Source organism: Phoca vitulina, unplaced genomic scaffold, assembly GCF_004348235.1.
Source record: "Phoca vitulina isolate PV1807 unplaced genomic scaffold, GSC_HSeal_1.0 scaffold22, whole genome shotgun sequence".
NCBI lineage: Eukaryota > Metazoa > Chordata > Mammalia > Carnivora > Phocidae > Phoca > Phoca vitulina.
In genome coordinates this window covers 37,362,792-37,389,200 of record NW_022589725.1, presented here as the reverse complement: position 1 = coordinate 37,389,200, position 26,409 = coordinate 37,362,792, and the positions used below count along the sequence as shown (strand labels likewise).

The window sequence follows — 26,409 nt, the reverse complement described above, 5'->3', positions numbered from 1 at the left end:
TCAAGTGGAGATTCATTTATTTTCTTCGCAAACATGTGTTGTGTGGTTATTCGATGCCAAGCATTTTGCTAGACACTAAAGATGCCCAGTAGAATAAATGTGGTCTCTAGCCTCTAGGAGGCCAGAGTGCCGAAATGCCAGGGTGCACTTGGGCCTGTAGAATTGGCTTTTGGAGGATGAGGTCATAGATGTCATCCTCAGGAATTGATGAGGAGGTGAGAAGGGGGAGGAGAGAAGAGAACTGAGGACAGGATCCAAGGGTAACATCAGCTTCTGAAAAGTGGCAAAAGGGGTAGATTCATCAAAGGAAATGAGAAGGCAAAGATAAAGAGAACCTTAAGGATCAGAGAAGCTGGGCAGGGAACATTTTAAGGAAGGAGTGTTACATGAATGTCACATAAATCAATGTGAACAAATAAGACAAAGAATCAAAGGTGTCTGTTTCATTTGGCAATTGAATATCTCTGATAGCCTTAGCGTATGCATATGAATATGCAGACATCTGTCATTTAGAAAGAATCCTGTTCTTGCTGATCAGAGTCTGAATGCTTTGTTGGGACTCTCTTTGGCCAGATTTTAATCACTTTGCACAGATAATGACAAGCCTTTGATTTATGTCTATAGCTACCATTGGCAACACATTGTGACTCTGCCCCTTGGCTCTATCTATAGAGTGTCAGAAGGACTACTCAGTCTAGTACTTTTTATGTGATTAAGAAGTAGTTGAGGGGCATCTGGGTGGTGCAGTCAGTTGAGCGCCCGACTCTTGGTTTGCCTCAGGTCATGATCTCAGGACCGGGAGATGGAACTCTACGTTGGGCTCCATGCTCAGAGTAGAGTCTGCTTGACATTCTCTCTCCCTCTCCTTCTGGCCCTCCCCCCATGCTCTCTCTCTTTCTCTCAAATAAATAAATGAATCTTTAAAAAAAAGAGAGAAATAGTTGACTAGTGTTGGATTGTAACCCAGTACAGAAAGTAAATATGCAAGAGTCCATATGGATATAAATAAGTGATTGAATAAACAAATAAACAGGGTGAATAGGTGAATTTCTTGTACAGAATAATACCAAATAATTTCTGTGGATACTGTCCCTCAAGGAGGTGGAATCCCTATCCCTTAAGCATGAGTTTTACTTAGTGACTTCCATATGCAGTCTGGAAAAGGAGGTTAAAGAGTAACTTTACAGTAGATAAACCTCACAAACACAACTTCAGCCAAGTGATTAAGCTTAGCATCGTAAGTGATAAAGTCACGTTGATAACAGGCACCCTTGATACGATGAAATAAGAATGGCACTTTACCTCTGGGGTCTTCCTCCCCAGAACCCCAATCTCATCATGAGACAAACATCAAACAATCCAAACTGTGGGACATTCTACAAAATACATGGCCAGCGCTCCTCAAAATGATCAGGGTCATCAAAAACAAGGCAAGACCGAGAAATTGTCACAGCCGAGAAGAAGAACCTTAAGGAGACATGACAACTGAATGTCATGTATGTTTATCCCAGATGGGATCCTGGGACAGAAAAAGAACATGCTGCATGAGAAAGGATGTATGAACCTTGGAAGAGGGAGAGGGTGCACCTAGAATGGTAGAGGTTTCCAAAAACAAGGTGCACCTTCTTTGCAGTGTTGTCTAGTGTTGGTCCTGAGCTCAACTGATTTTCTACCATTGTAATGAAAAACTATGAACCAGGACTCCTGACCCATCTAAAATTGGAAACTCAGGAAATCTGCATGGGGTCCTGTCTCCCTCTATCTCTACTCCTGTCTTCTGTCAATGAACAGACCCACTTAAGCAGAATTTACACCATGACCTCTAGGATAGTAACTGCATTTATCATGATTATTACTGGTTCTTTTATTATTTATTTATTTATTTGAGAGAGAACGCAGAGCGAGCAACAGAGAACACAAGTGGTGGGGGAGGGGCAGAGGGTGAGGGAGAAGTAGGTTCCCCGCTGAGCAGGGAGCCCAATTCGGGGCTCTATCCCAGGACCCTGGGATCATGACCTGAGCCAAAGGCAGATGCTTAACCAACTGAGCCACCCAGGCGCCAACTGGTTATTTTCTTTAGCAGTAAGTAGAACAAACACTACTCTGCAGTCACATTCTGTTTCAAAAATATGCACTACCACTTAAAATTTTTCACATGAATTATTTTCTTTGCACTTGAGATTTCTTTCTGCCACCTGAAAGTCAAAGAGATGAATCTGTAAAAAGCTGGATAGGCAGCAACTTCCTTCTGCAGTTCTACTCATCTTGACTTAATCCCAAAATATACCTGATCTAAAACCATGAGGAAATGCTGAAACTTTTTTGTGGAGTGACCTTGACTGATGCCTGTGACCCTGTTTCCAGTCCAGTGAATGGAACCCTCCTCTGCAATAGATATGGCGGGGCTTAATGTGCATGAGTTGTTTGATCCATTCTGTATCACCACGAGCGGAACAACTCCCGAAAGGATGTAATTGGTGGATAGAGATGCATGTTGAATGGGTAATTGTTTCCCATTGCAAAAACCAGTTGTGCATACCTGAAAATGAGTATAGAACATTTAATATATTTGGCCTAATTTTCAACCCTATTCACTTAAAAAAAAAGTAGTGAATTAATCCTGGTATATATGAGATTTTTTTTAATTGCGATTATCTGCTTTATATATTCAGACCACCTGAATTAATTTTATAATGAAAAATTCTGGAAGTATCAGAGATAATATGTGAAGTACTACAAAAGTAACATTAAGCTGTATTTATGAAAATGCCTTAGTTTGAGTATCATATACAAACCTCCCGATTTAATGAATATGTAATAGGATGCTTTTTCTCTAATATGGGACGTGGATGTCCTCTTCTCTTCTTTGCATTTAAATGGTCAGTTTGTTGTGTTTGTGGCAAAGAGGATTAGTGGCTTTAGTATAAAAGCCTGCAGCTTAGTCACAGGTAGCCAGAAGTCCTGAGGGCGTACGTCCCAGGAGACTGGACAACTTGAGATGGGGGTTTGGCTGGATCTCTGCAGTATCTAGTTCTGGCTTGGTCCCCTCCACAATCACAGAAGCCAGAATGGTCATCTAGGTCCACAGAGCACAGGGCAAGGCTGTTAAAATTTGGTGATGAATCTCAAATGACCTGTGGGTATCCTAAACAAAGAGGCAGATGGACAGGAAGGGAACAACGTAATGAACAAGACGGAGAACTGTTGGAACTCTTGACTTCCAACATAGGACAGGTGTTTCTCCCGCTGCAGCTAATCCTGAGAAAGCCTGGATAGTGGATTGTGTCCCTCACATGACTCTCTGCATTCGGAAGGATGTCAGAGAACTTATAGTAGACAGAGAAGAGAACTACAGAGATGTTTCAAAGCCTGGAGAATAAGACCTGTGAGGAAAGATAAAAGGGGCCAGCGTTGTCTGACAAAGACAGAAGATGGTTATTTGTGCTTCTACTTTTTATATCTTTGCTGGGTTTACTTATCGGCCTTTCCCTCCAAAGAGCAGTAAGCCACTTGAAGGCAAAAACCTTTTCAACTTTATATCACTAGCAACTGTTCTTTGGAGATTGTCAATAAATTAAGAAGTTTATGTTTGCTGTTAGAAGTGAAATGGTCTTAAATTATAGCATGCCGATTGTTAGAAGATGGAGTGGGTAAAATAACACCAATAATAATATTGAATATTTATTGAGTGAGTCCTGTGTAACAGGTACTATACAAATGTTTCATGCATTTTCTCCATATAATTCCCACAATATTCCTGGGAGGTAAACATTCTTATTTTCCTGTTTTAAAGATGAGGAAACTGAGACAGAGCAATGCTGGATTTTTTGCACAAGAACACACAGCTAGTATGTGGCAGAGCCAGGATGTACATCAATAAATCAGGCCTTCTGACTCCGGAGCTCATGCTCTTAATTACTGTACATGTAAGTCAGAGTTCAATCTGGGAAAGAGAAACGACTCTAGGTATTTTAAGTAGAAAGGCACTAACCGTAGGGCATAACCCATCAGGAGGGCTAGGGAAGCTACAAGCATGGAGCCACCAGGAAATCAGTAAAGCCAGAATTACAGAAAACTGCTAACAATAATCTCAGAAGTCTGCAGCACCTAAAGTGTTACAGAAGGATGCCTGGAGGCCACCGGCAGACAGCACATCTGCCTTCTGCGGAAGCTTATACACCTGCTTTCACTGCCCTGGGAGCATGAATGGCTCCCATTACTCTTTGACCTCCCAAACCCTATTCAGTGCCTCTCACTGGTGACATCTAGCCAAAACCACGCAGGCAGGGAGTGCAGTTCCCAGGCCTCCAGCCTCTGTGGTACAGGGTAGTGCTTTAAAAGGGAGCTGAGATGTCAACTGTGCTATTTCGTCTTGAAGAAAGTTTCGGGACTTCCCCAGAGAATGTAAAAGGCAAGATAACCTATAACCTTCTGTATTTCCTCCCAGGGGGTGTGGAACAGAAAACAATCTCAGGTGCCCCCGCACTGTCCATGGTTTCTGAAAACCACCACTGAAGAATTCTAAAACACTAACAATACTTCCTTAGCTCATTAGTAATGATGGGTTTGTGCCTTATCCTGGGTATAACACACCTCTCCCTTGGAAGCGTTCTTACTCAAATGGAAGGTGAGGGAAAAGTGGAGCCAGATGAGTTAACAAGCAGTCCTCTCTAGTGCTTTAATTCTGTGCAAAATTAGGTAAGATGGGAAGAATTCTGTCCTGTGGATTGGAGATGGCTTTAATGAGAAGGCGATCATTCACTTGAAATTGAGGCAGTGGTTTTTAACCCTGGCTGAGCAGTAAATTCGTCTGGGCTGCCTGTCAAAATACCGAAGCCCATGCCCAACCCAAGACCAATTAAATCAGATTCTCTGGGGATGAGGCCCATGAGCCAGTATTTTTTTCTTTCCCATTTATCTATTTCACTCATCTTCCTCACCAATCTACCTCTGGCCACCACCAGTTTATTCTCCGAATATAAGTCTGTTTTTTTGTTTGTCTCTTTTTTCTTCATTTGTTTGTTTTGTTTCTTAAATTTCACGTATGAGTGAAATCATGTGGTATTTGTCTTTCTCTGTCTGACTTATTTCATTGGTATTATACCCTTTAGATCCATCCATGTTGTGACAAATGGCAAGATATTCTTTTTATGGCTGAGTAATATTCCACTGTGTATATACACCACATCTTCTTTATCCATTCATCTGTTGATAGACACTTAGGTTGCTTCCATATCTTGGCTATTGTGAATAATGCCGCAATAAACATAGGGGTGCTGTATCTTTTTGAGTTAGTGTTTTCATTTTCTTTGGGCAAATAGCCAGTAGTGAAGTTACTAGATCATATGCTAATTCTATTTTTAATTTTTTGAGTAACCTCCATACTGTTTTCCACAGTTGCTGCACCAATTTGCATTCCCACCAACAGTACATGAGGGTTCCTTTTTCTCTACATCCTTGCCAACACTTATTATTTCTTGTGTTTTTTTATTCTAGCCGTTCTGACAAGTATAAAGTGATATCTCATTTTGGTTTTGATTTGCATTTCCCTGATGATTAGTGATGTTGAGTATCTTTTCATGTGTCTGGTGGCCCATTGTGTGTCTTCTTTGAAAAAATGTCTATTCAGGTCTTCCGCCCATTTTTTAATTGGATTATTTGTATTTTGTGGCTGAGTTGTAAAAGTTCTTTATATATTTTGGATATTAACTCCTTATCAGATATGTCCTTTACAAATATCTTCTCCCATTCAGTAGGTTGCCTTGTCATTTTGTTGATAGTTTCCCTCACTGTGCAAAATGAATCAATATTTTTTAAAGCACCTAAGATAATGCTAACCCCATTGCTGAGAAGCCCCTATAAGGCTTTGCAATTTCCAGTGTGCTTTTACCTTTATTGGCTCATTTGAATCAACTATCATCCCATTTTTTTTTAAAGATTTTATTTATTTATTTGAGAGAGAGAGAGAGTGGGTGAGAGAAAGAGAGCATGAGCTGGGGGTGGTGAGGGGCAGAGGGAGAGGGAGAAGCAGACTCCCCGCTGAACAGGGAGCCCAATGTGGGGCTTGATCTCAGAACCCCGGGATTATGACCTGAGCCACAGACAGATGCTTAACTGACTGAGCCACCCAGGCACCCCTATCATCCCATTTTATTAACGGGTAAACTAAAACTTCAGAGTTTAGGTCCAGAACTGTTGAAGGCATGCAGGTCTTCTGACTCTTTGTCCAGTTCTGTGTTATATAGGGGTTCCCAAACTTTGCTGTAAATCAGAATCACCTGGGAGGCTTTTAAAGCCATGGATCCCCAGATCATACCCCTGTTACATCAGAATATGGGGGATGGGGTGGGAGCTAGGCATCAGTATTTTTCAAAGATCCCAAGTGATTCCGATGTGCAGTAAAGTTTAGAAACCACTGCATTATGCCATTCGCAGGCAACATGTAAAGTTGGTGTAGCTTAAAGGGCATGCATTTGCTAATTAGAAGGTTGTGCTTGGTTCTCTTTTCTAATCCTAACAATTTATCAGTTCAAATACATCTCTCAATTAGGGACTCTTTCGGCAATTAACTTATTAATAACAATAGCCACAAAAATGCAAAAACTGGTATCATGAACCAAAGAACAAATCTTAACCTAGTAGATGCTTGACCCTTTTAGGTTCAGTGCATTCTTACTGTCAAAATTATCAATTAAATAAGCCAACCATTAGTTAGCAAACAGAATAGGCAACCAGCTTACTAATTTATTGACAACCAATTAATATCCAACATCACAAACATGAGCCATATATGTACATATCTTATATCCCCTCTGGTTAGGTATAAATTCCCCTTCAGAGAGAATTAAGTAAAGAAATGCCCATCATCGGATCCGTGCAGCCGAGAAAACTTTATGTTCCCAGTCAGGGTCCTTGGACCTCTCTTCTGGTGTCTGCTTGGAAAAGGATCTTATTCTTTCACGAGCCGTACTTGAATTTGCTCAGAAACTGAATCCTCTAATAGCGAGAACATCAAGTTCAGGAACTAATTTTCTAGAAGTCCTTGTAACAAACAAGGATAGGAATTTTTAAACTGCCTTTGAGCAGAAAGCATTCCCTATCAAAGTGCTATTTCTAAAGCCTTGGATGTTTTTTGATAGAAATGACAGAGTACCTACAGCCCTCTTCTCCTATACTGCTTTCCGGAGGAAGCAATTTTAAAGTCTAATGTGTTCAGAGAATGCTCCTTTATAACAGTGGACTGCACTGCCCTAAATGGAAAAGATGGAGCATTTTCATATTTTCATGGTCACACGAGCTGTGTGTGGCACTTAACATCCTTCTGGGTGCTTTCCTTCCATGGGATGTTCAAGGAAAACGGGCCCAGCATTCCACTTGGAGAGTTCCCTCTGGGCCACTCAGCATCCCTAGGTAGAATTGCAATTCCAAGTGAAAAAAACAACCAGCACACTTTTAAAAATACACAACTTCAAAAAAAAAAAAAAAAAACCCAGCTTTTGTGAGTTGTGTCTTTACTATATGCAAGAGAAGCGGGTAAGAGAGAAGTCAGAGCAACAAGTGTACAGAGTTTCCTTGCCCAGTCAGCCTCTGACAGGTGTATTTGCAAGGCAGCCCACTGTTCTGCTTTCAAACTAGGCCATGGCTCCTAAACACATTGCACTGAGCATAGCCCTCTTGTGGGCCACCTGCAGCTCGGTGTAGGTTTCCACCTTCCAGCTCTTGTGTGAAGCCAGAAGCTTCCATGTACATTGTGGAGTGTCATGCCATGTGTAATTAGCTTCATCAGAATTAGAAGCAAAGATGGGTCATTAAAACATTTAACTGGCACAAAATGGACCTCTGGGATCCCAGTCTCCGTGAAGGATAGTCGGTGGGGGTACGCGTTTGCAGTGATGCTGACCAAAGCCTTCCCTTTCTCCTCCCTCAGCTCCTGCACACACACTAAGTTAGTGGGATCTTTGCTGTCACAGACTTGTTCAGTGTACCCTGTTAAAAGCAGGAGGTGTTAGAGAAGATTGACATCTGAAAGAAGCAAATGGGGGACTGAAGGCTGAGTGGAGATGGGAAAAACACAAAACCTCCAGGAGATTTGAACACCCCTCACCTTCTACAAAAAGTATGAGCCTGCATTGTCCAATATAGGAGCCACTAGCCAGCCACATGTGGCCAGTGAGCATTTGAAATGTGTATATTATCATGTTGAATGATATGTTGGCGTAAGCAAAACATACTACTAAAGTTGGTTTTACTTGTTTCTTTTTACCTTTTTTAACATGGCTTTTAGAACTTTTTAATTACCTTTTAGGCCCACATTATACTTCTGTTGGACGGCTTGAATAATGGCTACTAATGCTTTTAGCTCAAGCAGCTGAGAATGATCTTGAAAAGGGACACACTAAATATTTAATATCATCCACTAGCATATGAATTACTCACAGCCTAACGAATTACCTCAAAACTTAGTGGCTTCAAACAGCATTTATTACTCTATAGTTTCTGTCCATCAGGAATCTGAGCATGGCTCACCTGGGTCCTCTGGCTAAGGGTCTCTCACAAGGCAGCAAGGTGTGGGTGGGTTGTAGTCATCTCAAGCCTTACCTGGGGAGAGACCCACTTGCAAGCTCACTCGTGTGGTTGTTGGCAAGATTCAGTTCCTCCTGGGTGGCTGGGCTGAGGACCTTACTTCCTCCTTGGCTGTTGGCCAGAGGTCCCCCGCCCCCCCAGTTCCCTGCCACGGGAATTTCTCCATATGACAGCTCACAACATCGCAGCCTTTTTCCATCCAAGCAGGCTGGCAAGAAGAGTATAAGAGTATGCATGCCAGCAAGCAGAGGTCACCTAAACTGGCAAATAACATCCTATCACTTTTGCCCTCCTCTGTTTACTAGAAGCCAGTCACTAGGTGCAGCCACACTCAGGGGAGGGGAGTACACAAGGACATAAATACCAGGAGGCGGGATCATTGGGAGTATCTTAGAAGCTGCCTGCCACAGCCAGATAATTAGAGTCCAGTTAACATAGTATTTGTCCACCACTATGGTTGTTCTTTAATGTCATGTACTTACCCTGGTGGATCTAATGCTCTGTATTTATGTTTGCTTATTAATGCATAAAGAAATTCTGAAATAATATAGAAGAAGCTACAGACAGGGGTGACTTTGGGGGATGAGAGTAGGAAGTAAGAGGGTAGGAAGAAGGCCAGGAGGGAGACATTTCATTGTATACCTTATGCTATTTGGGGAGTTCTGAACTATGTGTATGTATTACTTCAAAAAAAATACCATGAGAGTAAGGGAAATAAACTACCTCCATTCCCAAGCACTCTGTGCTTGGCTGTCAACCTTCTTCTGTGGGGCAGGATAGAGGTCCCTGACATCATCTGCCTCCTCTAGGACTTTGAAGCCCTTCGGGTACTCCCTCCTCCTTGCAGCTTTTCCCGAGCCGCCTGGTCTCCAGAACTCATCCACCCCACACTCTAGTACCACTGACTATATTTTTTTTTAATTAGTGTTGGTTTTCAGTTTCCTTTGATTTCCATTTATTCTATATTAATGTAATAGATACGGGTCCTATTGGGAAAGGCAGTTGCTCGATTGAGATTTCAAAGTCACACATTCATCTCATATCTCACCAGGGTTTAGCAGGTCTTCTAAATGATACTGGTGTTTTGCGAGAGTCTTAAATGGTAGGAAATGAGATGCTGGCCCCCAGGGAAGACAGGCTTGTGTAGAAGGTAGCAGGTGCACTCAGCTTGTAAGTGGGAAAAAATGACCATTGGAACTTACTGGCCCTAAGAGAAAATAAGGTCATAAACAGAAGAGCTACAGTGCACCTTCATCCTCCACCACAGGATGAACATGGCAGAATCAGATTATTTGTCGATTTCACTGACAACCGGAACAGTTCCCGGAAGAGGAAGTCCAGGAAGGAGATACGTGTGAGCAAACACCATCTCCCTATGAACCACCATTGTTTCAAAAGATGGATAGGAAAACATCAGAGCTGAAAACTCGTAGGTCATCTAGACCACCCCCTTTGTCTTACTCCTGATTTCTCTATTTGCTTCCAGACTAAGTTACTTCATTTGTGCTTTGGATGCACTAAATCACCAACCCCCAGTGCGAGCCTATCCTAGCCTTCCTGGCTCCCGGTTGACTGAAGTGGCAGAAGCTAAATTCTTCTGAACAAATGCAGAGAGGAAAGTACTTACCTGTTTGTGAAAATAAGCCCAGGCAGATGGTAGCAATGACCCTGACAGAGCAGTGGACTTCAGACAGAATGAAAGCTGGTTTATAACTTCCTTCCCATGTTCTGAGCAGTAGAAATGATGGCTTGGGGAGTACCTGCAGAGGGGTGCACTTGCATAACGAGTAGGCTATCGTGCACAGCTAATTGCTAGAATAGATATTTGCATATATGAATATGTTTAATGGGGAGTCATAAACATTTGTCTTTGGCTTTAAATCTCAAATAGGTGTAGACAGTCGTAGCACCAGCTATAGAAGCAAATCTGAAAATCAAACAGCCCAATTAAAAGTCAGATTTTTTAAAAGCCATTAAGATCAAGCAAAATGAAATGAACTTTAAAGGGCTAAAGGATTCAGATCTGTTAAGGGCCCCAAATGGCAAGTAATTCCGGGAAAATCCTATTAATTAAAAACCACTGCTCTGTGAAATGACTGCCATTACATTTGCAGGTAGTTAATGTGCCCGTTTGCAATACCTGTGAAGAAATAGGGGAGCATGAGAGGCAGTTGGCCATCTGCTAAGGAGAGGCTACTGTTTATGCTCCCTGAGAAGTGGTGTACCTCAGAAACGTAAGGACTGGCAACAACAGAAGTGTATCTATTGCCCAATTAAAAAATACCACCCGTGGGAAAGTTACGGTCATCAGATATTAAAGTCGGAAGGGCTTTATTCGTCCCCTTCCTGAGCTCTCCCGCAGATACCTCCAGATGAGGTGGCTGGGTTCTGTGACAGTTGTGTGTGCGAGAGCTTCACAGTTTGGAGGCATTTTTTAAATGGCCGAGTGGCAGTGCTGATCTGAATGTAGTATGTGAGGGAACCGGCCCTGGGACAGTGCGCCCGCCCCCACCGCCCCCCCCCCGTTACCATGTGACTGCAGGAGTAGTGGTAGCCGAGAGGTGTCAGGGCTCCTGCTGGTGGGGGGCCGTGCTGCCGTTCATCCTTCACTACCTGAGGTAGTCCTCGGCAGACCTCACAGGGAACTGTCTGTGCCTGCTTCGCTCGTCAGAGCTCGGAAGCCTCGTCGCGCCCTCCCCTGGAAGCCGTCCACGCCAGGCCCCCTCCGTGCGTGAGAGCATGGGACCTGCAGCTCGTGCCTCAAAACCTCGTGACCTTTGCCCCAGGTGCTCCCCCGGGCGAGTGATAACAAGCCTGGGACGAAAATTTTAAGAAACTGTTGTCTAACGCAGTTCCCCAGGGAAAGATAGGTAGAATCTTAATCACCTAATTGCATGTTTAAAAATCCTGCCTGCGTCCTTTCACATCTCAGTTCTTGGTTACCTGGCTCGGACTCCGCGGGTAAGTCACCATGGGGCCCGACCTTGGAGTGCTTCTGACAGCAGTGACGGCACATCAGGTGTTCCGGGCACAGAGTCCAGGTTTCTTGGCACCTCTGGCTGCACCTCTGCTCTCTGGCCTTACTTCAGAAAGTCCCATTTTATTGTCTGTTTTATTTCAACATCCCTGTTGTCATCACTCAGTGGGTCCTGCTAGGGGCCTCCTGGCCCTCGGGGCAGATCTCCTTGTGCACTGAGGCTGACGGGCATGCGTTGTGTCCACTGTAGCAGTAAGCCCCGTCCTATCAAACAACCACGGCAGCAGTTATAACCTAAAATACATTACCCCATCCGTAACCTCTAGAAAGTCTCACCTTTTCTTTTCAGGATGTCCAGAAAGTAGAGCAAAGGGCTTAGATTTAAGGCATTCTTATAGAAAGAGCTTTTCTCCCAAACTGTTTACCCATGCAAACTCCTTAAATGCTCTAAGGCATTACCCTCAGAGATAAAAAAAAAAAAAAGGAATATTAATAAAAACGAACATTTATTGAATGCTTGTTCTGTGCCAGGTTCTGTGCTAAGCACTTTCCAATGATTGTGTAATGATTTCTCTGGAAAACCCGTGGAGGCAGGTATCGAGTCACTCAGCTAGTTGAGTGGTAGCGCTAGGATTCGTCCTGGGCAGCCCGTCTGCACAGTCCGTGCCCGGAGCACCTCGGCCTGCCTGCTGCCGCAGTAGCGCCCACCTTGGAGGAGTTGCGTGGGATTGAGCAAGGTAACGTGTAGAAAGTGCTTTCAGCCGGCCTGGCATGAACATCCATTCAATGCTGAGCGCTGCTACCAATCAACAGCTCAGGCACCTGCGGGGGCTCCGAGGCGCTGAGAAGGGGAAGGGCTAAGGGCACGTGAAAGGGAGTGGCTCTGGCTGGGTGGGCATCACTGGCTGGAGGAAGGCCCGGTGGTGCTCAGATGCAGGGGTGTAGGGCTAGGGCAGCCAGCATGATCCCGGAGCACAGGCCCTGTGCTGATGTACAGATGACCCATCCCAAACGCTGCCTCCAGCCCTGCCGAGCATCGGAGACTTTGTCTTCCTTTTTTCACAAATGGAGTTGGAGATACCGCCTCTGCCCGTTGGCCTCACCAACTCTTAATTGGGATTTTCTTTTACTTTTGGTTTAAACCTTTGTTTTTTGTTCATGCCAATCTATTCCTTTCGGAAATAGATGATAAAATGTTCTCAAATGGGTAGGATTGGAGTTGGGGGCACAATGGCCACAGTGCCCTCTGTGTGTTTGCATGGAGCTAACCCCAGCCTCCGGTCTACCTGCCACCCTCCACACACTGACGTTTCTTAGGATCTTGTGGGATTACTGCATTTTTCTTCTCCAGCCATGCTTTGTTGTTCAGCTGTAACCTCAGATATCCACTCTGGCTCCTCCCCCTCAAGTCTGTTAGGCCAGGCTTCAAGAACGCAGTGAATGTCGAGTCGCGCGGGTTCCGCCGTGACCATCAGAATAAAGCACAAGGGCTGGACTGTGTTCCCGGATGGCCTTGAGCATCCGTTCCCTTGGTGCGTGACTGCTGGCGATTGGGCGCAGAGAGGCGGTGACAGTCCCAGGGCTGCTGTGGGATGTGTATGAACTGGACTTAGTGTTTCAGTGCCATTTCCTCCCATTTCAAGATTCGGAAGTTTAACTGGATTTATAACTTCTCGGGAAGTCTCTCCTGAATACGAGGTATTCTTACATTTGATTCTTAGTTTTTTTAGATTTCAGCCGGAAACACAATAAATTCATTTTTTTTTAAATATAAAAAATTCACAAAGCAAGGTGGACCTCTGACTGCTTTTCTTCTAGAGATGATAGCAAATACAGAAATGACAAAGGCGAGGCCCAGAGGTGTGACTCACCCAGGATCAGGGGATGTGAGAGACAGTATGAAATTCAAACAAACACCCAGTGATGTTTACACACTTAGCACATGCTTCAAATAAACCAAAATAAGCTGTATTTCCCACCTTAAAAGAGAACCTCACACACTGTTCTTACTGTTGTGGTTCCTTTCAGTGTTGCCAGCCTCATGTGGTAACTGAGTCACATGGCTGGGTTGCAGCCAAGCTGAGATCCCTTGCTTTGGGGCATGTTGGGGTTTCTTGCTCGGGTTGACAGTGGCCTTCAAGTCTATGCATGCTATCGCCCGTATAAAGATGAAACTTCCCAGTCACCCTTAACGTGACCTCTGTACAACAACAAAGGGGTTGTTAACGAGGACTGTGTGTGTACCTCCCCCCTCCTTCCTCCCACCCACTGACAGGACCACCCACACTTGGAACACCCAGTGCTTGCAGGGCAGTCCTCGAGATGAAACCAAATCGCAGCTTGCAGTTTACCCCTAAAGAGAGAGTGAGGGGTGGAGGCAAGATACGGTCCTGCTTCTCTGGGCTTTTTCATCAGAAAGGCATTTGTGCCATTTGGTAGGAGGATAGGCTTGGGGAAGGCGCCCCAGCCCAGCCAACAAACTGGTATTGTATTCTGTGCCGTCACTGTGCTAGTCACTAGGGACTCAAGGACAAAGAAAACACAGTCCCCTTCCTAGAAGGTTCTTCCCAAACAATACTGTAATAAATCACCACCATGTCTCTTCTCTTTGAAGCTAAGGGTAGGAGTTTGTGAGGTCAAAGGGAACAGATGACACGCCCAACAGAGACAAAGGGCAGTTGGGGATATATCTCTGCAGTCTTCGCTGGTGCTTTCTTGGTTTGCCTTTGGTTGAAATACTAAAAGAGTGATACTTCTCCATACTGGTAGACTAGCCATCGCCTGTGAGGAAACAGATCTGGTGTCCTAATGGTTACAGCTTACATGGTACACCAATAATTGCTTAGAAATATCTCAGCTGTGCTCTCTACGACAAATACAAGAGTCTTTCTACTTTACGAAAGAGGGGGCGACTTTATTCCCTAGACTCATGGAATCTAAAGCAGGACTGGACCGTAGAGATTGCCCAGCATAACCTGTCATTTTACAACTCAGGCAATGGGACCAGGGGTGAGGGCGTTAAGTGATTTTCTCCAAACAAATGCCCAGTTGGGGCAAAACTGGGTCCATATGCTGCCCTGGCAAGTCTTTACCCCAAGTTCACCCCAAAAATCACTGAAATTACTTATAAAAATATTCAGAGGAATATACTGATGATGGGCCTATAATTGGCTTTTAAAGAAACCAGGCACATTTTAGGGGACAGTCTTTGGAAGGTGACTTCAAGGAGGTCTTTCAAGCACATGAGCTCAGTGGTCTTCAGACTGGTTCCTGGAACACCCGGGGTCCATCAGAAATGGACTCTTCCCCACCCCACCCCGACAGAGCAGCTCTGCCTGCATTCATTTGCATTACAGAGTATCCTTCTGAGTGAGATTTCTTTTGAAATGAATTAACCTGAAAACTATTACCCTATAAACAATTCAGCAGTGCTACTAAGAATACAGTTTTATCATCATCAGAAATAAGAGGGCTTGAATTTCTGTTTGTATGTTTTTACTTTGGACTCTTATGGACCCAAAAGTATCCTTCCCCACTGCCTCCACCATGGCAAACCTGACAGAGCCAACGGGCACTTGGGAGTTGCCTTCACAGAGTCTTTTCGGAAAGTTCTCTCCCATTTGGTCTTCCTCATCCAGCAGAATTTTCAGGCAGATGTCTTCTCCAGATCTTTGACTGGTGGAGACCTAAGCAGCTACCGCTCACAGCGCCAGTTTATTGTGTTATTGCTGTCGGCAGAGTTCTACCTGTTCTCTGATTGTTTACCATGAATCATCATGGAGACATAGCACAGCGCTGTCACATGCCGAACACTGAACAAGTGACTGGAATTCAAACTGCGAGCAAAAGCACCTATTTGATTCTGTTGGTTTACAACCTCATATTCTTGAAGCAACCCATCTGATCCTATGAGGACTGTTGTGAGGGTTAATTTTCATTATGGGGCAGTTTGTTATTTCCTAAGTACATCAGAAGAAAAGACTGAAAAGGAAAGGGTTTCTTTTGGGTTTTGTTGTTTTGTTTTGTTTTTTTGTAATTAATCAGGAAATAAAATATACTTATTATTGAAACATTGCTCTAATAGAGATAGTTTGGTGCTGAATTATTTTGAATTTGCTAAGTATCTGTACCTCTTTGTTCCTTTTTTCAGAATGCTAGAAGATGACCTTAAGCTAAGTAGTGATGAAGAGGAGAATGAGCAGGTAAGATTTCATTTTATGTTTCTGTCTTTGAATGTGACAGAGTGCCACTGACCCAGTGGGCTGTCCTGGGAGTTGACTGAGTCATACACATTCAAAATTGTGGTATTCTAAGATGCTGGGTGCCCTCTGGTAATTATGAGCTTCCATGCCATGGGGCCAGTCCACTAAAGTATCTTGGGCTTAATTTCCCTTTTAAAACTGTGATGCTGTGATTTTTGTGTCATTGAAACCAACAATGGGAACTGACAAGGAAGCCGACTAACATCAGACTTCAATACAAAATCGACCATTTTTTTGTTTTCTTTTTCTTTTCTTTTTTTTTTTTTCTTTTTGGCAAAGCTCACTGGTCTTCTAGAGATCAACCATGTGACCTAAACTTGTCAGCATGCAACAGGCAAACTGTAACATTAAACATTGAGAAGTCTTATACAGATATTATTAACATTGAGAAGAAGCAAACGTAGAGGTGAAACTTAAATGATGAATAAAAAATAATCATGCTCTGAATAGGCTGTTTGTCTTAGATGATAAATGTGCTTAAAGTGTTCTCCCCTGGTGTTGATTTACAAGCTCAAGACATCAGTCAGGGGTTTATAAATACTTTTCTGATCAGTCAAAGTGGAAAAATATCCACATAACATTCATCACTTTCAACTTCTGCATTGCAGGAAATGTTTGTATTTTAAAGCAAGTTTGAAAACACAAAAGATAGATTTTCCTCTACTTCGGTTTCCTTTTTCTTATTATCTGTGTGGAATTTTTCAAGTTTGGACAAATGTGGTAGGTATAAAGACAATCTGGAGAGGTTTTTCCAGAAGTTATTTTTACATGCCATAGGAGACAGTATGCGGTTGATCTTGGAATCGTGAATTTTATACAAAGGTGTCATGGAGTGCCATACAGGGATTCAGCTGTCTAGCCATGCAAACGCATGTAATGTACAAAGTGTGCAGAGGTGAAATAAAAGTCAAAGGAACATTTCCAGGAAGAGCATCTAAGCAGAATATGGCTGTGAGGTCACAGAGGAGTTTGTTCACCTTGAAGAAGAAGGTGAGGCACCAAAGAAGGGCCTGGATGTGAAATAGAACTCGCATTGAAACTAGAGTAGCAGCCAAGTGAAGAAAGGTTAACTGAGCAAGGAAAGCTGCTCAGGCTTCGGGTTTTGTAGAGACTGATGACTTTATTTCTAGGTGTGCACACTAGGACAGTCAGATATCCATAACACAGCAATCTTGGCAGAGCTGAGAATGACTTCACTCCTAATTTTGGTTCCTCATCTATGTGACTATCAGCTAATCATGTCTTCATGTATTTCCCAATGAGAGGTTCAGATATGTACATTGTGGATTAAGTCATATCAGATGTGTAGATTGTGTATCCTTTATATTAGAAAAGGGATTCACAGAGTATTGCATTCAGCAAGCTTTCTTAATTTGGAAGGAATTTTCCAGAGTTATTTCCAGGAAATATTTCCACTGAAAACTCAATTTTAAAAAAAATTAGTTATCAAGGATGTACTAGACATATTCTCTAAGGCAGTAAGAACTTTAAGTTGAATCATTTTGCTTTATTAGCTACTGCTTTCTAATCTGTGACCATGGATAATATTGCATTGAGAATATATGGGTTAGATCCTTTATTCTTACATTTGGTCCCTCTGTGTGTACACCTTTCCATCGTTTGCAATGAGAGCAGCTGACAGAATGAATGATTTTTATACAGTGGTATAATTAAGACTCCAGACGGTGGTTTGTATATAGTAGTTTAAGTGATTGCTCTAACACTAATTATATTAAGTTATCCTGCTTTGGCCTATAATTATAGCCTGGCCTAATCACAAAATCATAATTTCCATGCTTTTAAAAAAGACTAATGATATGGTATTTTTTCCCTCCAAGACCAAAATATGATTGTGCCCCTGAAGAGTAGAGCTTATGTGCACGCACAGACACACACACACACACACACACACACTGCATTTTTCTGGCATTGGGAGATAATTAAACGTTTCACATAAATGATTCTGCCAGATATCATCAGAGTTTTTCCCTTAACCCAAAATCTTTCAAAAATGTATTGTACATTTCCCTGCCTCAATAAACAGAGAATACTAAACTCCTTACCCTTCTCCTACATGACATCTGGCTGTCCTTGTGAATATTGGTCACTTGCTGTGACAAAAAGATATCCACAAGAGCTTCAAGTTGCTGTGCCTGTTTGCCCTTCCTCAAGTTGCCTCAGACTCACATGCATTTGAACACTCTGTCTAATGCTTCCTTTATCCTCATTGTCTTTGCGCTCTCAAGGATGAAGAGACAGGCTAGTTTAGTGAGTAAGCACAGGCTCAGCAGCCAAGCTCCCTGGGTTCAAATCCCTGCTCTGCTGGTGACTCAGTAGCTTTGCAGCCCTGCCCAAGTCCCCGAGGTGTTCTCTGCTCCAGGGTCACCATTTGTAAAATGGGAATTAATGTTAGATCCCCAAAGCCTGCCACTTCCTTGGAACTTGGGCTCACCTGTTATCTTCATGTCACCGGAACCAATGGGCTTTTGGTTTTTTGCTTTTTAGTCAAGTTATAACTGAATATACCATACATAGAGAAAAGTACACATAACCTATGAATACAGTGTAATGAATATTCATAAACCACACACACACACCCATGTAATAATCAGCACCCAGATCAAGATATAGACACGGCTAGCCTCTCAGGTCTCCCACATCCCCATCCAGTCACCGCCCTCCAGAAGAATAACCACTATCCTGTTTTTCTAACACCATAGGGTAATTTTGCTTATTTTTGAACTTTATATCAATGGAATCATACAGTGTATGCTCTTGTTTCTGGCTTCTTTCACTCAGTGTTATGTCTGTGAGACTCATCCATGTTGCATGTAATTGAAGTATGTTCATTTTCATTGCTCAGTCATATTTCATCACGTGCATATACCTTAATTTACTTACCCATTCTACTCCCGTTGGGCACAAAGGTATTTGGGGGCTATTAGAATAGTACTGTCATTGACATTCTTGTACAGGTCTTCTGGTGAGCATATGGGAACATTTCTATTAGGTCTATGACCAAGAGTAGAAATCAGGGCCGAGGGGTATATGCATGTCCGAGTAGCTCATCTCAAACCTTTATCCAAAGCAGTTTCACCAACTGACACTCCCATCAGGAGTGTAAGAGAATTGCAGTTGCTCACATCCTCACCATGTTTGTCTTTTTATGGTAGTGAGCAATATTGTTCTGAAGGTTCCTTTTCTTTGTATTGTCTTTGTCTGGTTTTAAAAGAAGGGCATTACTGGCTTATAAAATGACTTGAGAAATGTTCCCTGCACTTGTTTTTTCTTGAAGAGATTATATAAAGTTAATGTTAATTTTTCTTTAAACACCTGTCAGATTTCTCCAGTGAAACCACACGGGTCTGGAGATTTTTAACACAAATTCTATTGTCTGAATAGTTATTTCACATGGGGTAGGTTATGGGCAGTATGTGCTCTTTAAGTAATTGGTTTATCATGTCATTTAAGTTGTCATATTTATATATAGAAAGTTCTATTCTTTTATTGTTCCTTTAATGTCTGGGTCGATGGTGATATCCCATTTCATCTTGAGACTGATCTTATTTTTGTCTTTGTGATCTTGCTAGAGGTTTTTCAATTTCATTGTTTTTAAAAAAAAAAAAAAACAAGTTTTTTTTTCATTGGTATCCTCTACCAACTTTTCTGTTTTTGATTTTATTGATTTAACTTTATTATTTCCCTCCTTCTGTTGCTTTGGGTTCATTTTGCTCTTCTTTTTCTGGATTCTTCAGAGACCTTAGATTACTGATTTGAGGTTTGTCCTCTTTTATAATATAAGCATCTACATTTTCCTTTCAGCACGCTGTAGCTGCATCCCACAAATTTTGACACGTTGTATTTTCATTGTCCCTCAGTTCGGTGAGACTTCCCCTTTGATGCATGGATTATTTAGAAGTGGGTTGTGTTTCATTTCCAAATGTTTGGAGATTTCCTGTAATCTTACTTGTATTGTTTTCTAGTTTGGTTCCATTATGGTCAAAGAACACATTCTGTATGATTTCAATTCTTGGAAAGTTACTAAGTATTTTTTATGGCCCAAGATCTGGTCTATATTGGTATATGTCTTATGGGCACTTGAAAGAATGTGGATTCTGCTGCAGTTGGGTGGAGTGTTCTATAAATGTCAATCAGATCCTGTTGGTTGATATTATTGTTGAGTTCTTCTAGATCCTTGCTGACTTTCTCTCTAGTTGCTTTATCAATTGTTGGGAGAGGAATGTTGAAGTCTCCAGCTATAATTGTGGATTTGTCTGTTGCTCCTTTCCATTCTATCAGTTTTTGCTTCACATATTTTACAGCTCTGTTATTTGGTGCATAACATTTAGGATTGCTGTGTCTTCTTGGTAGATTGACTTTTTTTTTTTTATAGTTTACATACAGTGTTATATTAGTTTTAGGTGTACAATATAGTGATTCAACACTTCCACACATCACCCAGTGCTCATCATATAAGTGCACTCCTCAATCTCTGTTACCTATTTCACTGATGTTCCACTCTATCTCTGGTAATTTTCTTTGCTCTGAGGCCTACTTTATCTGATACTGATATAGCTGCTGCTGCCTTCTTTTGATTAATGTTTTACATAATGTAACTTTTTCCATTCTTTTACTTTCAACCCACCTATACTGTGTATTTGAAGTGAGTTTCTTACAGATAATATATTATTGTCACATTTTTTTATCTATTTTGCCAATCTGTCTTTAATTGATGTATTTAGAACATTTGCATTTAATGTAATTACTGATATACTAAGGCTTAAGTCTGTCATTTTATTTTTGCTTTTCTGTCACTTTCCTTTTCTTTCTGTTTTCCTTTTTCTGTTTTCTTTTCCCTGACTTCCTATAGGTTTCTTGAACATTCTACAGAATTCTGTTTTTATTTATCTGTCATATTTTTAGTGTATCTCTTTATATAGCTTTTTTAATGGCTGTTCTAGGAATTACATTATATATACATAACTTATTAACAGTTCATTAGTGATGGCATTTTACAGGTTTCCTCCCTGAGTATTCTCCATCACAGAACTGATAATATGTGGATAATGGAGGATTTTGTTTTCTATCTTCCTGACTTTTTGAGTGAGCAACCTGAATCTTATTCTGTATCTTATTCATCCTAGGGCATACCCTGGCTGACTGGCATCCAGTAGGAAACCCTCCTCTTCCCATAACCAGATGCACACAAGTATCTTTATCTTCACTCATCCCCTCCTTTATTCCTATTACATGAGAATGCTGCTTTTTTTTTATCAAGTCTGTCCCATTTCCTCTCAGTTACTTGGGGCCTTGTTCTTTTGACTCCTTTCTGCCCCACCTCCCTGTCAGAACTATGCATTGGGTCACAAGTAACCTCCACAGAGCCAAACATACTGGGCTCTTTTCAGTCTCTTGGCTTACCAGAAGACTTACCGCATTAAACTATCAATCACCCCACTTTTCTTGAGGTGTCTAACACTAAACTCCTGGTTTGCTTCCTGCCCTTTTGACTGTTTCTTGTTAGGCTCCTTTCTGGCTGCTCCTCTTCTGCCCAATTTTAAATATTGAAGTCTTTCAGCATTTATTCATGATTTCTGTTCTCCACTTCCTTTCTCTCCCTCCCTCTCTCCTCTCTCTGTCTGGGTGATCTCTTCCATTCCCATGACCTTCATTTTTTATATGCTTACAATTTCTAAAGTTATATCCGCAGCTCAGAACTCTCTTCTAAACTGCAGACCTACTTGACTTTTCCACTTGGATGTGTCACAAGCATTTCAAATTCAATTTGTGCCGAACTGGACTTCTGGTCTTTGCCATTCTTTACCCACCCACACACAAATATATTCTTCTTGTCATTGTTTCCCTTTCTAAAAGTAGCCCTGCCAGACACCCAGTTGTTCAAGCCTAGAAACACCGAGCTCATCCTTGACAACTCCCTGTTCCTCACTTAAATGTTAATTTTATCTCTAAGGCCTATAAATTCAACCTCCAAAATTAAATACTAGCCTTTTCATCTCTTTCCATCCTGACAAGTCTAAACCAATCTAGTAGACACTAGCATATTTCTATTCTTCCTCTCTATAATGCAATCTCCCCATGGCAATATTTTAAAAATATAAATCAGATCAACTCATTCCTTGGTCTAAAATCTTAAATAGGTTTTCCGTTTCACTTGAGATAAAATCCAGAGCCCATAGCATGACTAACACTAAGTCCAGCTTCACCCCCTTCTTTCCCTTCACTTCACATTGAGCTCATTCATGGCACGTCAGCCACATGGGCCTTCTTACAGCTCCTTTAACAAGCCATGCTCAGCTGCCTCAGGGCCTCCAGAGGCCTCTCCTCCCTTATTTTTTTTTTTTTTTTTTTTGGCTTGACCAACACCTACTCATCCTGGAAGTGCAACATAACTTTTACTTTCTCAGGGGGCCTCCCCATTCTCTAAATCGGACCTCCCAGTTAGTCCTTCTCCCAATTGTCTTAACCTTTCTTCGTAAGTCTCATCATATTTTTAGTTATGTGTTATGTTTACTTCTTAAAATATCTGTCTCTACCAACGAGACTGGAAGTTTCCTGAGGGCAGGGACTGTGTCTGGCACAACAGTGGTGCTAAATACTTGCTGAATGGGTACATGAATCCCCATACAATTTTGAGTTGAATTGACAGGATTTCCTGCTTTTTGTTGTCCAGTATCAAAGATAACTTTGGCTCTGCCTTTATTCTTTTACTGAACACTATGGTTTTTCAAATTAGTCCTGTCCAAAGATCCAAGGTGTTGACAGAGAAGACAAAAACATAAGACCCAAAACCTTAAGGTGGCTGTAGATGAATGTACAAATAATCTACCTATTTAGGAGGAAAGGTCTATCCAATCTCCAATGGAAATGTCTATAGCCACTTCTTAAATTTGCTTACTGCCACGCCATGTTGAAGTTACAAATGTTCAGAATTTATCTCAAACAGAAGCCTCCGAAACCAAAAGAATGGGTTTCTCTGCAGCCTTCCCTTTCAAGGATAGCAGAATTTTGACTGTAACGTCTAGAGCTGAGATTGTGACAGAGTTTACCTAGAAAGTTTGGGGTTATAATTAAAATGGAAGCATATTCCCATGTTCGCTCTTATAATTTTCATACTTGATGGGGTTCAAACTGGGACTAGGACAAATAATATGAGAATCCATCTTCTTGTTTGTCTGGGTAAATGAAAGATACCAATAGTGTAGCAATTTATTTAGATCCCCTTTTCTGTAACTCTTGGCTTTAACATTCCAGAAGCCAATGTTTTCATGTAAGAATGCAAAGAAATTAGAAGATTTAAGACAAAACTATTCCTGAAGTCACTAAGTACTAAAGGAATTTTTTTAATGGAATTGGAGGGATTAATTATATTGCATGTCTTCCAATTTGGTAAAAAGAGGAGCTCTGCTTCTCAAGTCAGGGAAAACTTGGGAAGTCAAACACAGCGAATATCTAGATGAAATTATTATAGCCAAGGCTTAAGGAGAGGAACAGATGATTAAGACTTTCAGCAAGAAGCAGCCGAGAGAGTGTCAACTGCAGACAGTGTTTCAGAGATGACAAATATATAAGCTCAGGGAGAGTAAAGAAGCAGGGATCCAAATTGAATGGCTACATATGTGCCTGCAGCTTCTAGTAATTACATTATCCGCACATTATCAGGCAGTCTTTTCATTTTAATTATATAACTGCATTTTTCTCTTTAAATGAGCATGGTTTATCCGCTCAAACTGACAATTTTAATTTTACAGGCACTGATGATTGGATATAATCTGTAGAGGGAAATTTTCCTACTGGCAGAATTTACATCTTACAATGAAGAAAAGTTACCTTTTAATCCCCAGTCAATATTTGGAGAGCACACAATTAATTTAATAGATATCTAGGTAGCTAATGTAAATCTTCAAGTTAAAGAGCCAGTTCTTATTTTTAATGCATGAAGTACTAACCGTGTCTCAAAAAGAATCCCAGCCCTCTCGGAATGAATCTAAAGCCTCACTGCATCAAGATGTCAAGATCGTAGGTGCAATTGCTCCGAGCACTGAATTGCAGTTCTCATTGCTTTTTGTCACCTTTGGTTTCTTATGGGGAGGCACAGAAACATCCCCACTCGGTTCTCTGCTTTTTACCATAGAGGCCACTGGATAACTCACATCAGTGTGGGGTGTAATATAGAAAGCAGATTGCCAATTGTAAGAGGCTCTGTTCATTTTTTCCCTTGTTCCTTTTTAATATGACAATTGCATAACAGAAAGCAGAGCTTTCGAAAAGAACCTCTGAAGCCATTGGCAGTGCAGGTCTATCAGTGACCAAATGAATTAGCTAAATGATATGCAGACGTGGAATAAAAACATAGGAGGTTTGTGCAGCCCAGCTTCACTTCCCTGGGTGCATTTTTCTTCTCAGGATCAGCTCGGTGGATGCCGGAGTTCTTGGCCTGTGAAAATTTATTACCCACAGAGTCAATCTGCATTCAGGTGGCCAAGTCTGAATAAATAGAGTCATTGTGCTTGTCTGGGATTTGTGGCTAAAGTTCATCCAGTCAGCTTGACATTCACATCCCAGGAGATTCATAAAAGCCAACACCCTGGTATGTGCTCTTGAATCCTGCCAAACTTGTGTAGAATTATATAAACAGGAGTTGAAGCAGTAATCAGGACCAGGTTTGAGGGGCAAGGCTCCAAAATCAAGTTCCTCCTCCATTAGAAATGAACTGTATTGTAGATGTTATTTGTAGTCAAACAAGAGCTAAAAAATTTTTACATAAGAGTCCTTCTGAGAATCAACTTGAATGCCTACTAAGTGCCGAACATCAAGCAAGACACATTAGCAATATTCATTATGGTGATTTAGCCTCAAACATTTAAAGTGAATTTTAAATGCCAGCAAAAGCTCTGCCCTCAACGTACAAAAAGAAGCATATATTACATATATTAAACTTAATAGCAAAATAGAAAAAAAGGAAGAGTAGTTTATGTTTGTTTTTATGTTTAGTCTTGCATTAATGTTATCCCTAAGCTAAATATCCAATTTAATCATATTGATGAATTAGTTTCTTTTTAATATAGAAGCAGAGCAATAACTCAAATTGAAAACAACTGCCTGTCAGGTCGTCATGTGTATGAAGTAAGCATCTATTTGAAACTTCTGTCGCAGTCAGTGGAGACTCAAATGTGTAGCAGGAGATTTTTATTTGGAGAACAGTCCTAAAACTTAGTTAAGTAATCATAATATATCAATGAAATTTCATTGTCACCAGAAGCAAATGCAAAAATCTCTTAATATGGCCAATTTTATGAAATCATGCCACTCTTCATACACATTTGTGAAAAGCACGAGCATAGGTAGTAGATGACCAAAAATGTAATGGCCTTTGTTTCATGTTCATGAACAATAATTTTCAAAATTGAAATTACCAGCTGACTTAAATGTCACTGAGCACAGATGTACAAAGCCCCACAACCCTATTTCCTAAAATATTTTCTCAGACTTCTTCTGAGGACCCGATTGAGATTTATGTAGGTTTAGTTGTGGCCAACCTGCCTGGACCGTAGGATGTGACTGGTTTCGGTTGGAAGACCCTGAACAGAAATCCAGGAAATGAGAAAATTATATGAAAATTAAAAGATGATCCATTAAATTTGGGCAAACATACAATTAACACAAAAACAGAGAATCATTGCTTTGTTAAGTTCAAGAATTCATAGAGGAGCTATATTTTTGAAACTAAGCCAAGTTTTTGTTAATGGTGGATATCAGTACCCACAAAATAGACTCTCCATTTGGAGAACAGAAGAAAGGCCATGCGTCAGGAGTTGATAGGCATGCTCTTCTCAAATACGGCTGCCAGCAGAGCTCCTGGTTGGCAGAGGAAATGGAATTCTCCCTCCAGAGGACATAGCTATTTAACTCAGAGGAATAGTCCTTTGTCCTGTGACTTTAATGGTTTTTATCTTCAATAGCTTCTTCAGAAGTGTAACCATTCAAGAGTGGATGCTCCTTGGAGTATATGCTATCACTCAGATCCAGGCTTGAGTGGTTTCATTTAGTGAGGGATTTACCTACAGTCACTCAGGTGTTTGGTCCAGATATGCACTTGGAAAGTTTTATTTTTGTTTGTGTTTTCCCAAATCTTCTCCAAGTGGGGCTGGTTATCTCCTAGCACAGCTTTTCTCAGGAGACTCTCTTAGCCTGTTGTTTCTACATGGAGCATAATCATTTGTGGTCATTCAACACCCCTTGGCACTTGCCAGTTCCATCCTGACCAGATTTGCAGCCAACAGGTTGGGCTGAGTGAAAGAAGACCATCTTTAAGAAGCAGACCAGACAGGTCCCGAAACGTCAGGCCACCAGACCATCCTCTCCACACCAGAAAAGTGCAAATGAGCCAGACTGTCTCTCTGGGGAGGTCGATTCAACAACATGTCTCCGGGTACCACTTATTTCAACCTGGGGTTCATTCTTAAACGTCTAAAGCAGTTCAAGGAAGAGTATGTGATTACATCGCATATGTGAAAACACTTTTCACATATAAACCCTGAGGCAGTAGTCTCTTGAGAGGTGAAAATG

The 26,409-nt window shown here is 41.5% G+C and overlaps 1 protein-coding gene across 1 annotated transcript in view; it reads left to right on the top strand.

The window, feature by feature from the left end:
* The window catches only part of AFF3 (AF4/FMR2 family member 3), a 523,317-nt gene that overhangs the window by 388,536 nt on the left and 108,372 nt on the right, over positions 1-26,409 (top strand). The window contains exon 11 of the mRNA XM_032420156.1: positions 15,711-15,762. Coding sequence (XP_032276047.1) covers positions 15,711-15,762 — 52 coding nt within the window. The remainder of the gene's footprint in view (positions 1-15,710; positions 15,763-26,409) is intronic.